The sequence below is a fragment of the Phodopus roborovskii genome, unplaced genomic scaffold, assembly GCF_943737965.1.
Source record: "Phodopus roborovskii unplaced genomic scaffold, PHOROB, whole genome shotgun sequence".
NCBI classification, from domain to species: domain Eukaryota; kingdom Metazoa; phylum Chordata; class Mammalia; order Rodentia; family Cricetidae; genus Phodopus; species Phodopus roborovskii.
The window spans coordinates 448,368-461,851 of NW_026126481.1; the positions used below are offsets into that span (position 1 = coordinate 448,368).

The 13,484-nt window shown below is 33.8% G+C and overlaps 1 protein-coding gene across 1 annotated transcript in view; it reads right to left on the reverse strand.

Annotated features, from left to right (window-relative positions):
* The window catches only part of Vps13a (vacuolar protein sorting 13 homolog A), a 180,596-nt gene that overhangs the window by 5,676 nt on the left and 161,436 nt on the right, over window positions 1-13,484 (reverse strand). The window contains exons 69-71 of the mRNA XM_051194059.1: window positions 2,353-2,438; window positions 356-479; window positions 70-144 (exon numbers count right to left, since the gene is read on the reverse strand). Coding sequence (XP_051050016.1) covers window positions 70-144; window positions 356-479; window positions 2,353-2,438 — 285 coding nt within the window. The remainder of the gene's footprint in view (window positions 1-69; window positions 145-355; window positions 480-2,352; window positions 2,439-13,484) is intronic.

Genomic DNA, 13,484 nt, shown 5'->3' on the forward strand with positions numbered 1-13,484 from the left:
CTGTTGCAAAACATGGCTTCAAAGTGAGATGCTTCTATATGGCTTAAATAAAAGATTCATTATATTTACCCTAGCATCCTCTGGAGTCTTGAAGTTAATTATTTTTCCAAATTCTTTGGCATGGAATACAGATTTCACCCGTTCCTATAAACAGAATTCATAACTTCATTAAAAAGAAAACTCAGTTGTTGAAATACAATAAAGAATGCCTTCTACCCCTTACATATGCTACAATTACATAGTCTCAAGGAAACCTATCCTGAGACAGAGCAGCATTTATAAAAGACAGATCAAAGGGTCAACTTCAATGTACTATTCGAGAAATATAAATTTCAAAATAGTCTGTTCTACATACCTTTGCTTCAATGCGCAGTCTTCTCCCATGGACAATAAATGGCTCTTTGGTAAATTCATCAAAACTATACTGCCATTCACATGTCAACTGTCCAAAAGTTCCTTTTGTTACAAACAGCACACCACTGGGGGGGAGGGGGACAAAGGATTCACTTTGAGAATTGAGAAACTTAAGTCAATAATGCAAGACTTTTTTTTTTTAATTTCTTTGCAAGCACACATGGAATATGCATACAGATAAACTAAGAAATATTAAAATCTTATTTTTCAAAAAATTTAGTGTGACTGTATGTATGTGCATGTACCCAGAGAAGCCTGAAGAGGCCATGGGATCCCCTGGAACCAAAGTTACAGGTGACTATGTGTAGATTGAAGTTTCTGTCATGCTGGGACTCACAGCTGTTTAGTCACAAATAATCACACAGAGGCTTATATTAATTATAAACTGTTTGGCTGATGGCTCAGGCTTCTTGTTGCCTAGCTCTCAATTATTAACCCATAACTATTAATCTCTTTATCTCCATGTGGCCTTCTTACCAGAGAATGCCCAGATTCCTTGATTCTCATTCCCTGTGTCCCTCTTCTTTCCAGTATCCTCCTAGTCTGATAGCCCCGCCTATACTTCCTGCCTGTTCATTGGTTAAAACAGATTTATTCATCAGCCAGTAAGAGAAACATATTCACAGCATACAAAAGGACATCCCCCTATCAACTGTGCACCATCCCATACAGATGATGGAAACTAAACCTGGATTTTTTGCAAGGGCAGCAAGTATTCTTAACAGCTGAGGCACTCTATTACCCCACAAAAACCTTAATGAATTTAGGTGTGTGTCCTTGGGCTTGATTTCCAGTACCACAAACAAAACAAAACGTACAATAAATTGCAAACAATGGAAACCGTAAGAGTATGTTTTCAGACCACAATGAACTAAAATTAAAAACAGGAAGATAAAAATGGTAACACTCCCAAATGTTTAGAAATAAAGGCATTTCTAAAACAAGCTATGAGATAAAGAATCTCAAATGGTAAAAATAATTGGAATAGTGTGAGGATGAAAATATAACATCTGTAGGATGGAGCTGAAGCAATGCTCAGTGAGAAAGGTATAGCATGACCTATACTAGAAAAAAATGAGCTGAAGTCATAATAAAGAAGGCTCTTTCTAACGAACGATAAGCATTTACAGAACCAATTACCAGAAAATACCCAAGAACATGTAACAGGTTAGAACAATACACTTTGCACCCTCCATCAGAGAGAGTCTTTCCTAACAACACTGAACAGAATCAACATACTGAAAATCTTTGGGGTTTTCCAGGGAAAATCAAGTCTCATCACTGTCAAAATCAAAGTAAAATTTAAAAACTACAGCATCTGAGTCTTCATGGGGGCAGAAATTAGAAAAATGCATTTCATCTATGATTCTACTTAATCCTTCCTTCAAAGGCCATTTTCCCACAGCTGCTCTTTGTAGTTGAGACACATTTTCAGAAAGTGATTTGTAAATGGCATGTGGCTGAGACACAAGTCAGTCAGGTTGTTGCTCTCATTCATGTACAGCAGTCTGAGACTGTTAGAGATGCTGAAAAACACCCAGTGGCCCTTCAGTTTACAGGCCTTTCTGAAGATGTCACAGCTGGGAGTATCTTGTCCTATTCACATTGGTATACCCAGTTACGGCAGTAAACTTGTGCACTCTTATGAAGAAATGCCATTATGAGGACTGCTGACTTCTAGAATAACCTGAGTGGTATTTAGAGGGTAAAGAGCTGAGTGGTCTGCTCTAAACAATTTCTGTACCCGGAAAAGTAGCTAAAATAAATACTATACCAAGTTATAATTCTGTTTATTTATAGTTGTGTTTATCTACAAGCATACACAAAACTGAACTTAAACGTATGACCAGAGTTTATAGCAATCAGTGTGGCTATATGGAAATGAACTTAAGAACCTGTCACCCTTATTGATTATATTAGAGAAGGAAAAGAAGTTACCATCTTGTTATCATGAACATATCTGTTTTATTGACCATGACATGGGTAAAATACTTGTATTTTGCAAATCTTCCATTTTCCATGACCTATAAAAAAGAATAATAAAATTGAAATATTCCGATTTTATTATACTCAAAAAAATTCTTAGTGGAGGCAAATCATTAACATTCTTAACATAGTAATTACACATACCAAAATTGAATTAAATATGCATGAAATTGTTATTTCCCTTGTAAAAGTGTTTATCACATTGCTTTGAGATTACATATATACAGAAATGGCAGTTTTTAAGTATTAGGCTTTTAGAAGATGTTAGCTTACATGTTCAAACTCAATTTACTACAGTTAAAACAACCTAGACATCTTATCCTTAAGCTCTATCACACTTGTACAGAAATATGTAAGTACACACATTTAAATGTAGGAATTACTAGGGAAGAACAGGTTCCTCTCTGTTTTTAAAAATTATTTTCTTTCCTAGTCTTAGAACTGGTTAAAAAATATGAAACAGAGTTTCTGGACAAACTCAAAGTATAAGTTCACTTTCAGGACTTGTAAAATACTGTAATGTTTATTAACATTAGAAAATACAAATGTAACCATATATACAGTTATTATTTGTTTCAACATCACTTTTTTTTTTAGGATGTAAGTACCTTGGATATTTAAAATAAAAGCAAGTTTTAAAGGCAAGAAATGTAAAATTTGTGAGTATGACTACTCAAAAACGATGCATATTAAGAATTTAGGTACCAGATGTGGTGGCTCATGCCTTTAATCCCAGCATACTGGCATCAGAGGCAGATGGATCTCTGTGAGTTCAAGAATAGCCTCATCTACAAAGTGAGATTTAGGACAGCCAGAGCTGTCACATAGAAGTACCCAGGCTCAAAATACAAAAGGGGATGGGGAGAGAATTTAGGCATAGTTAGGAGCCATTAAGAATTCCAAGAGATCTTAAATAGTTTAGAAAAATTGTGTTCCATGAAGCTACATTAAAAAACAAAAAATATTTAGCTTAGAAAAAAAAAAAAAACATGATTTCCTAAGTATCTTGGCGAAGACTCTCCTCTTAGTCTTTTGTACCAAGATGAAGACTAAGAGGAGAGTCTTCACCTTTATACCTTTATTGGCAAATGAAAGAAAGACAACACCAGGCAGCAGGGTGAGGCAAACAAGATTACTTTCACGGAGTAACTGATATGCATGTTTTTTAACTTCAAGATTATAAAATATTATGGAAAACATCTTTATTCTCTATTGCAATATGTAGAAGAGTTACACACAAAGTGAAGGGGAAGAGTCACAGATTTAGAAGAACTTAGTGAGGATTATAAATTTATAAACTATGTAAGTAAAATTAAAAACTTAGCTGAAACAGACAAATACAAGCTAATAGAAAGCAGCATCAAATTTTACAGAGGAAGGATAGAAAGTATTTTTCCAATAGTATATCTGAAAAACTTGGTAACTCATTTCAAAATGGAAGGGAAAAAAATCCCTTTTCACAGTGGTAAAGAAAGGACAATCTATTCTCGTTTTATAAATAATATGTACAACCTATATGATAAAGCTACAAACCTCTAAGATGAAGTTTTACTTTGTAATGCAGCTGACCTCAAATTCCCAATTCTCCTGCCTCAGTGTGTGCCACCAAGCCCACAGTTATTTTATTGATGAAAAGTTTTGAAAGTGAAAATCCACACATTATTCTGGATGTTATCACTCCTTGTGAAGACCCCATGCACCTCTTTTCCTTTTTTCCTTCTCCTCTTTCTCTGGGCTTGGGCAGGGTACTAATGGCAGTGGAAGTGCTCCATCTTTTAACTGTACACACTCACTTTAATTTCTTTCTCATTTGAAATAAAATACGCTCATGAAAGTGTTCTCTTTGTTTTTATGGCCAAATTCTGAAACCAAGAATATAAATACCGATTTCCTTTAGACCACAGTATAAAAGTCAAAAGTCCATACAGCTCATTGAGAAATTATAACCTTCAAACCACATAAAAGCCAATGTTCAACTCTCAGTATCTTCTATGTCAGTACTGAGATAGGGAATTGCAGTTGAATCTTTCGTTGTTTTTCATTTAAGACCAAACAATTCCAAGCTGTGCCTGACTAAATTAAACCAATTTCAATAGTCACAATATACCATCTAATATAAGCGAACTACAAATCTAATTTACAAATGTAATTGGTACAATGTTCTCTGTAATTCATCTTTATAGGCAATATTGGAAAAAAACAAATGGACATTCTGATCACAGCATGTTCCGAAACATAACAAACCATGTCCCTGTTATTACAGTTGATACATTTGACTAATCAGTCATCATGCATCATAGCTCTGCAGGTATCTCCATTATCAACATGTGAAACTGAGTAAGAACAGTGTAAGCCAGTCTAAAACTTTGAATCTAAAGTTAAAGAAGCATAGGAGAGAATTTCATAGGTTACCAACCAAATTACAGTCTAGAAATGTACTTTTAGTCACAATTTCCTGCACATTATTTGATTTTGTAAACACATTCTATATGAAGATTTATGTTTTCCTAAACACCATCAAAACTGCACCGACTGACAGATAAAGAAACCGAGGATCAGGTGTTTCACCCTCCACAGTTGTGTAGTAACATTACAGCTAACCAATTAGCTTGGAATTAACTACAAACGTGGTTTAGAACACTGGCTTTCTGCACCATTAATGCACAGTTTTCACTGTGACATGGCCCTTCTTACAGTGTCAATCACACTTTCCCTGTGCTCCGTTAAAAATGTGTTTGATAAATCTGGCAGATGTCAGTTACTGAGACAGGCTGTTAAGCAGCTGAATTAGGTGACTATTTTAGACCTATAGGTTAAAATCCTACATTGTTTTATTCTAAACAAATACTGGTTTTGAAAGTTTCCACTACACTAATTTCATATGCCACATAAAATAAAAGAATGAGTACAATATCGGTTAGGCATCAATATATGGAAGCTTTATATACCAAGTATTTGGCTGAAGTACCAAGGACTTAACAGTGACCAGCACCTTTAGGACATGTGACCCTTAGTTTCATGTAGTGCAGTGAAAAATGAAAAACAATTTTTGCCTTATTCATTAATAGGATATATGAATTACTTATCACCAGGGGAGTTTATAAAAGAAAAACAACTAAAACTGAATTCACTGTGTATGTGACAATCTGTAGGCAACATTTCACATGGTTATTGGCAAACAGTTCCTGTCTGAATTTGGAAAAAAAAAAGTCCCTACTGTACTTTATTAAATATAAATGAATAAATCTACATCAAATTAAAATACGATCAAAATACATGACTTTCCTAAATGTGTTTTATAGTCATATGAGGTTTGTGTTTTGTTTTTTTAAACACAGCAGCATATGAGCCAGGAATGGTGGCACATGCCTTTAATATCAACACTTGGAAACAGCAGGCAGAGGCAAGCAGCTCTCTGGGAGTCTGAGACCAGCCCAGTTTACATAGTGAGCTCTGGACAGCAAGAACTACATAAAGAGACCCTGTTTAAAAAAACCTAAATAAATAAATAAATAAATAAGATAGCAACATGTGTAATTGAAACGAGCCAGGTGGTGGACATTTGTAATACTAGCACTTAACAGGATGATGCAAGCTAGCCTGAGTTTCCTCACAAATTCCAGGTCAACCTCTACTACATAGGAAGACTGTCCCAGGAAAGAGGAGAGGGAGGGAAAGGAAGGAACAGGGAAAAGACATAGGCAACTGGATGCTGTGCTTAAAGGAACCTTATCTTTAGAGAAAATTGGAGTGAATAGTACAGTTATCAAGAATTATTAAGCATTTAGCAATTTAAAAAAAGTTTTACTAAGTTACTTTAGTTTAAAAGTTAAATCCATGACTCAAGAAGGTATCAATCGAGCTTTGTAATGAGCCACAGTAACAGCAAAGACCTCAAAGCTCAGTGCTTTCTTACACAATGAACAGAAAAGCAAGGCAGTTAAAGTGTCCAATCTTACTGCTTTGTCATTAGGTTTGAAGGGGAAGTATTTAATCCCCATACTTTGGCCTCTTCATATGCCATGAGCTATCCTGACTGCCAGCAGAAGCATAAACATAGGTATGGTGACAGCTTAGGTAAGAAAGTGGAGTATAACCCCTTTTTATAAAATCAAGTGAAGAAGTTAATTCTCAGGAGGTGTGAACTCTTCAACTATTACAACCAAAAAACAGCCTGGAGAAAGCAAGGAATTATGTTTATGCAATAGCTAAATGCATTGCTCCCAGCCAACTATTAGCCCCCTAACACATTCTAGACTCAGTGTGTGTGAAGGACAGTTACTAAAGCATTTTAAGCAGGACATCTACTCATCACTATTTATTTATCCCTCCTATATATATACTTGAAATAACATAGGATTTCTTTTCCAATGCTGTATTAGTGATAAACTGTCAAAATGAATTTATTGTTTCTATGTTAAACAATTAGTATGCAGAAATTATCATGGTATTATAACTATTCTACTAACCTTGAAAGGAAAGAAAAAGGATGAGATTTAATGATGCTTTTATCCTGGCAAAGAGGAGACAAATGAGGAATACTTAGTTTATTAATGGTGGCCAAGAGCTAGCATAAATTGGTATTCATCTGAAATAATAAAAATACAATAGAGTTCTTATTAGGCAAACCAATAATAATCACATCCACTATCTTACTTGTTTTAATCCTAACAACAATATCAAGGTAAGTGACTCTACAATTTTTTGGGACAGAGGTCAGATAGGCATCAAAAGATTAAAGTTAGTAAAGGAAAGGTTAAAACTAAATTAAGGTTTATATAGTTCAAGAATCCAAGCCTTGCCCCACAAGGTCTTGCTATATCTCAAGTAATGAGTAAGCACAACACTACAGTTATTGTAGTTTCAGCACCCAGTCATCCTTGGGATCCTAAGTATTTTTTAAAAACTGTAATTATATCTATGACATACAAACTTTATCATCAGTATTTCTGAGAAATTTATATTTACAATGCATTTATATGGAATTTGAGATGATAAGTAATCTGCAGGTGATTTATAAGATACATGAGAATATACTTATGTTCTATGTAAACTCTTTGATATTACATATATGCATCTAGAGGTTTAGGTATCCCCGAGGGTCCTAGAACCAATCTCCTGTAGATATTGAGGGATGACTATATGTATTTTACATAATATTACAGCAGATGCTGCGGTATCTCATTTGGGCAATTCACTGAGATACAGCTTAGATATATACAAATTCATTGAGCTCTCTTTAGTTCTGAAGTTCATAAAGTATCTGTGATCATTCCTTTGACATGGGTACTTTGTGCTCAGTTCCATTAGTTCTGCAGAGCCTTGCATTTCAGTGAGCAGCAGGGAGTGTGAAGACTAACAGAGCTGGCCTATCATGGTGTGCACTTGAATTATTACACTTATGAGGGAGGGGTGAATGAGACTTAATTACCGTCTTAAGCACTGTAACCCCATTTTTTCCTAAGGAAACAAAAATACAAAAAAAAAAAAAACAAAAACAAAAACAAAAACAAAAAACAAAAACAAACAAACAAACAAACAAAAAAAACCCCAAAAAAACCAAACCCTCAAACACTAGGATACAAATACAAATAACAGGGTTTCAACATAGACAAACACAGTATTAAAACCATGGTTTGTAGTTTAACATAAACCATGGTCCCAAATCAGGCTGAGAAAAATCCAGTTATACATATGTAGCATCTTCCCCCTTTACCCCTATTTGGACAATTTTAAAATTCAGAGTAGCTTAGCAATTTACTCCAAAAGTTAATCTCACACTAAATATCCAGCCTCTCATTCTTGTACTCCAACTACACTACATCTTGAATGACAGTAACTGCGTCAGACATATCTAAGTGTGTATTTCCACTGTACTTTCCAATGGGTCCTGTAGGGAGTAGGTTGTTACATAATCCATAAGTGACTTACATATCAATATCATTTGACTCTTAAAGACTTAACTGAGAAACAAAACAAAAAAAATGGTATTTCTTTTCACATATGACACATTTTTAAATGAATAAAAGAGGCCCATTTAAAAAATATTTTATTTAGCAAACAAAATGCCTTTCATAATACTAGTGCTCTGACAACCAGTGTGGTAGCTTCCCCCATGCGAGAACCTGTCTATTCACAGAAACTAGGGAGTAAAAGGCATCATTCTAGCAAGTAAATAATGGCATCATGGGCTGTAAGCCTGACCTCAACATTTAGCACATTTAGCTTAAGTAGGGCTGAAGATTTTCTAAACTAGCAGTTTCTGTAGTGTTTAACCGTGTGTGTGTGTGTGTGTGTGTGTGTGTGTGTGTGATATTCATATTCTCCTTGGTAAAAAAAAAAAGAGGGTAAATGCCAAATAGAGCCTATCTGAGCTTAACATTCAAGGATTAAAAAAATATGAATATGTACTGAATTTCTATTATAATGCTATTTACTTATTATATTTACAAAGGTAACAAATGTAGTGGTAACAAATTTTAAAAAATATTTAGACGTCAAATAGTCTTATTTTAGTTTCTGAACTTAAAAAGGTTATTTAAATTAATTTTCAATTAAGATGAACAAAAGTGGAACAATTCCTAAGGAGAGCCATCACTTCAGAAGAAGACACAAGTAACTTCAAGTCTTGTTCAGAAAGTACTTTTTACCAGCACTTGGTGTGACAAAGAGTCTGCTAGAGTAGACACAGAATTCATCCAAGCTAGACAGTTCCCTTCCCACAAGCTCTGTATTTGCATATAAACATATATATGTTTATATATGTATATATATAAAAATAAAATGTGGCTCTCTTCAGCTTTCTCCTTATATTCAGAAAGGGTGGGAAGATAAATAAATGTACTGTGGGAAATAAATAAGCCATCTCCTACTTCTTGTCCACTTACTCAAAACTTTAGATGAAGCCAGAAGAATGTCCAGCACTATTCTGCAGTCTGACTGCTATTTTTAAGCCCTTTCTTCCAGACAAACTGTCCTTCTCTTCTGGAGTAAAATGGAAGACCACGATGCTGAAGGCAGTTGTCCTCCATGGCTAGTAAGGCAGTGTTTGAAGCTAATTAAACACCTGTAATTTCTGAAAGAAAAGACATACAACAAACAAAAGCAGTCTCCCTCCCACAAGTAGCACAATACCAACTGTCATCTCTCTGTAGAGAATTCAAAGACAATATGGATCAAATTAAAAACACTTGAAAAGGTAAACAACTTGCTATTGTCCTGGGACAACTCAGCTCTCAATGCTTGCTTACATACGATGGAACTCTCACAGGCACTCTCACAGATACAGTTCAGGAGATTTAATTTTAAGGGGGAGAAATTATTTAAAACAAGAAATGTTAAAAGGTGACAATACATTCAATGAAAAAGAAAAACAAATGTCAACTGGCCATTTGTGTCCTTAAGTAAAAGGCATCTCACATGTGAGAATTCCACTATGAGTAGAATTTTTTTTTAATTTTTAGAAGTTAATAATCCTGCTTATAAAAATTTGTAATATGAACATTAAATAGAATTCATGCATCTAAATCATAACTGTATGAATAAAAATGTTAAAAAGGAAGTAACCCATATATGGTTAAGAATATAAATGATAACTTTGTTTCTGTCAATTGTTACTTTAGAAGTGTGTGAGGTATGTTCACATATTGTCTGGGGAAGGGACAAGTGCCACAGTGTGTGTGGAGGTCAGAAGACATCTTTCAAGTATTGCTCTTGTCATTCTGCCTTGCTTAACATGGTTCTTTACACCACCTTGTAAGTCAGGCTACACTTGCACTGCTTTCTCTAGCTTTTCTGTGGGTTCTAGGGTTCTGTACTCAGGCTGCCAGGCTGTGCACAGCACCTTTACCCACTGAGCTGTTTACACATCCCCGACTTGTCTTTAATGAACAAATACTTTTTTAACAAATGTGAAAATATAATTTTTGAAAGTTTCTCTATCAGCTATTAAACAGTTTTACATCAGAATCAATGTTGGTGAAATCATTCACGAGCAGAACTTTGGGCTTTAAAGCTCAGTTACACAGAAAAACCTATTAATGTAATTAAATTTCCTACCTACTAGCCCTCATTTTTAAAGGAAAATAAATATTTAATTGGGGTGACTCACTTATAATTTCAGAGGTAATTATGGATATGAAAATGCTTTACAAGATTAAAATAAAACCATAAATTCATGAAAACCATAAATTATTTTGTTTTCTAATTCAGATCTATTCTGAATCATGTACTTTATTATCTTTTGATTCAAAATTTCCTATGCTTTTTATTCATTCACTGATCTTAAATTAAGTGTACATGTTCTTAATTTATCATTTATTACAAAAATGCTAAAAGTTTATTTGTGTGTGTGTGTGTCTACCTAGATGTTTCTGTGTAGGCCTGGGTACATGTGTACAGATTAGAGGACACCATCATGAGGGTTCCAGTTACCAAACTCAGGTCATCAGGGTGGGAAGCAAGTGCCTTTAGTCACTAATCCATCATGACTAAATTAAGATTTATTTTGGCTTCTTGATTCAAATGGATACTAAAACTAATGCTATTCTGGATTTCTATTCATCTAACTATAATGTGAGTGCTAACTGATTTCATTCAATGGCTCTTATAGAAATTTAATCAATCACACATGGTTATGATGGATACAATTTTAGATTTTTTTTCATTTATCCAGATTTCAGTATGTTATTCAAGTATAGGGGAGAAAAAATTGGGAATAAAGAATTCCCAATAGTAATTATTCAGGGAAAAGAAACTATTCTCATTTTACTCACACAAAGAAAGATAATGCAGAAATTTGGAATATAAAGTTAAACTACATAAAAAAGGTATACTATTATAAAATAAGTTTCAAATATTGCTTCCCTATTGGACAGATACCATTTAAAAACTTGCCAATTATATAGTTATAAATAAAGAAAGGAATTATTTACCTCATAAGATTCTCAAATGTGAACTCTTTTTCTATCCTTTGGGTAGGTGCAGAACAATGAAGTACTTGTCTCCAATTCTACACTTAAAACCAAGATGACAACAGTACAAAACAGTGTACTCTTTTCAGTGTTTCCTCTGATAAAAAGCAGTGCTTTTTAAAAAGCAGAACTGGAAAACCAATTAGTACTTGTGGTTAAAGATATTTTAAAATGTCCCATGGTGGCAGAAAACCAGAAAGGGGAAATTATGTTGCTAAGGACACAATACTCCTAAGGGCTAAACCAAGTAACGAGGAACCCGCAAGAACACATCAATAAAACTTAACACACGACTGTGATGATCTTACTGTTGAAAAGATTTATATTAAATATTATTACACTTCTAATTTTCTTTTAATTAAAATGGCAAGCCACTGCCAAAATAATCATAACGTTTTTCTAGATAAACTTAAAAAAAAAAAAAAGATTTATGTATTTATTATGATGTGCTCTGTCCACATGCCAGAAGAGGGCACCAGATATCATTATAGATGGTTGTCAGCAGCCATGTGGCTGCTGAGAATTGGACTAGGAACTTCCAAAAGAGCAGTCAGTGCTCTTACCTTCTGAGCCATCTCTCCAGCCCAATAAATTCTTACTAGTTAAAAACATCTCCATGAAATTGGGACCACAGAACTAGGCACCACGTACTCACCACAGGAAAACACAGTAAATGTCTTGCAAACCAAGACATTTGGCACTTTCTGTTTGAGGGTTTTATGCTTTGCAACACCAGAAATCAAGGCATTTCTCCACCTTTCCTTCCTTATGTACATACAAAGTATGAAAATTGAGTTCTTCCAGCTTTTAGCAGAAGAGGTACTTTGTGATGTTTGCCATGGGTTAGAAAAGAGTAGGTGTAAGACAAATTCAGTGTGATGTAGTGGTCATTATTTTATAGTCATTATTTTAATCTACATATTTTCAAGAGTATTACTGTAATAAACAGATTCTTTGACATTTGCTTATTTTTGGGTCTAGCTATACATGCCCTTGGTTTTGTTTTAATGTGATAGAATGCTGGAAAGACAAATTTCCAAAGAGGTGATTGCTGGCTAGCTGACTTTATCTGCTATTGTACAATGGCCATTTCCTTTTCTTGTTTTCCCCCTTCTTTTACATTTTAATTGTTACTTTAATTTTAGTTTTAAATTTTGCATATTTCAATCATGTGTACAAATTAAATATGATCACATCTGTCTCCATTTTCCCATTTCAATTAATTACTTTCAAAGAGTATAGGAAATAATGGTTTATAGGAATACAAACTTGGTAAGTACAAAAATAAAATGCAAAAATCAAAACATGAGTTAAAAAGAAACCTCAAAACTCAGCAAATCACCTCATACAACCTAATGTAAGTTCAATATAAGAGTTTATTGTAAGTTAAAGTAAATATTCCTTTACTGACATAGCAATTATAAGTGATTATACATTACAATGACTACTAATAATTCACCTTTTTATGGTATTTGTCTTTTGTTGTTTTTACCACATTGAATAGACTTGCAGAGTAGGACAAGAGAATTATATTTGCTTAAAATAAGAATTCAGTACCCAAACATAAAATAGATTTGCTTGTAAACTCAGAGACAAAGATAACCTTTCTTCGTAACATTCAGAAAAATCTCTAAATTTATAATTTACTATATAAAATGTATTGTTCTGAATTAATCTATAATAGTTTAATAGGGACATAATATATGAATATATAAGTTAGATAAAAACTGTTCAAATACTTAGTTCACTGTTTCAGAGGTACACAAGGAAATTAGTAATGATAAAATAACTTAAAGATTTTAGATTATAGTTATAACTAATCTATGACAAATCATAGATTTTTATATAATAGATGATTCTGGAATAGAACAAATCCACACAGCTTCAAGTTATGTACGTTTATTATGAAAAGAAATTTGACAAAAATACTTTCAAGTGCTAAATACATACAAAACATTAAACAGTACTCCTGTTCTTCCCGCTCACTTGTGTTTCTCTTAACAATTACAGCCCAGAAAATTCCCATGACATTTTTATTTTAAAAAGGTGTTTTGCTAACAGCCAGTTAATTTAGAGTAGAACTCATGAACATTAAAACCTCATTTAAGTATA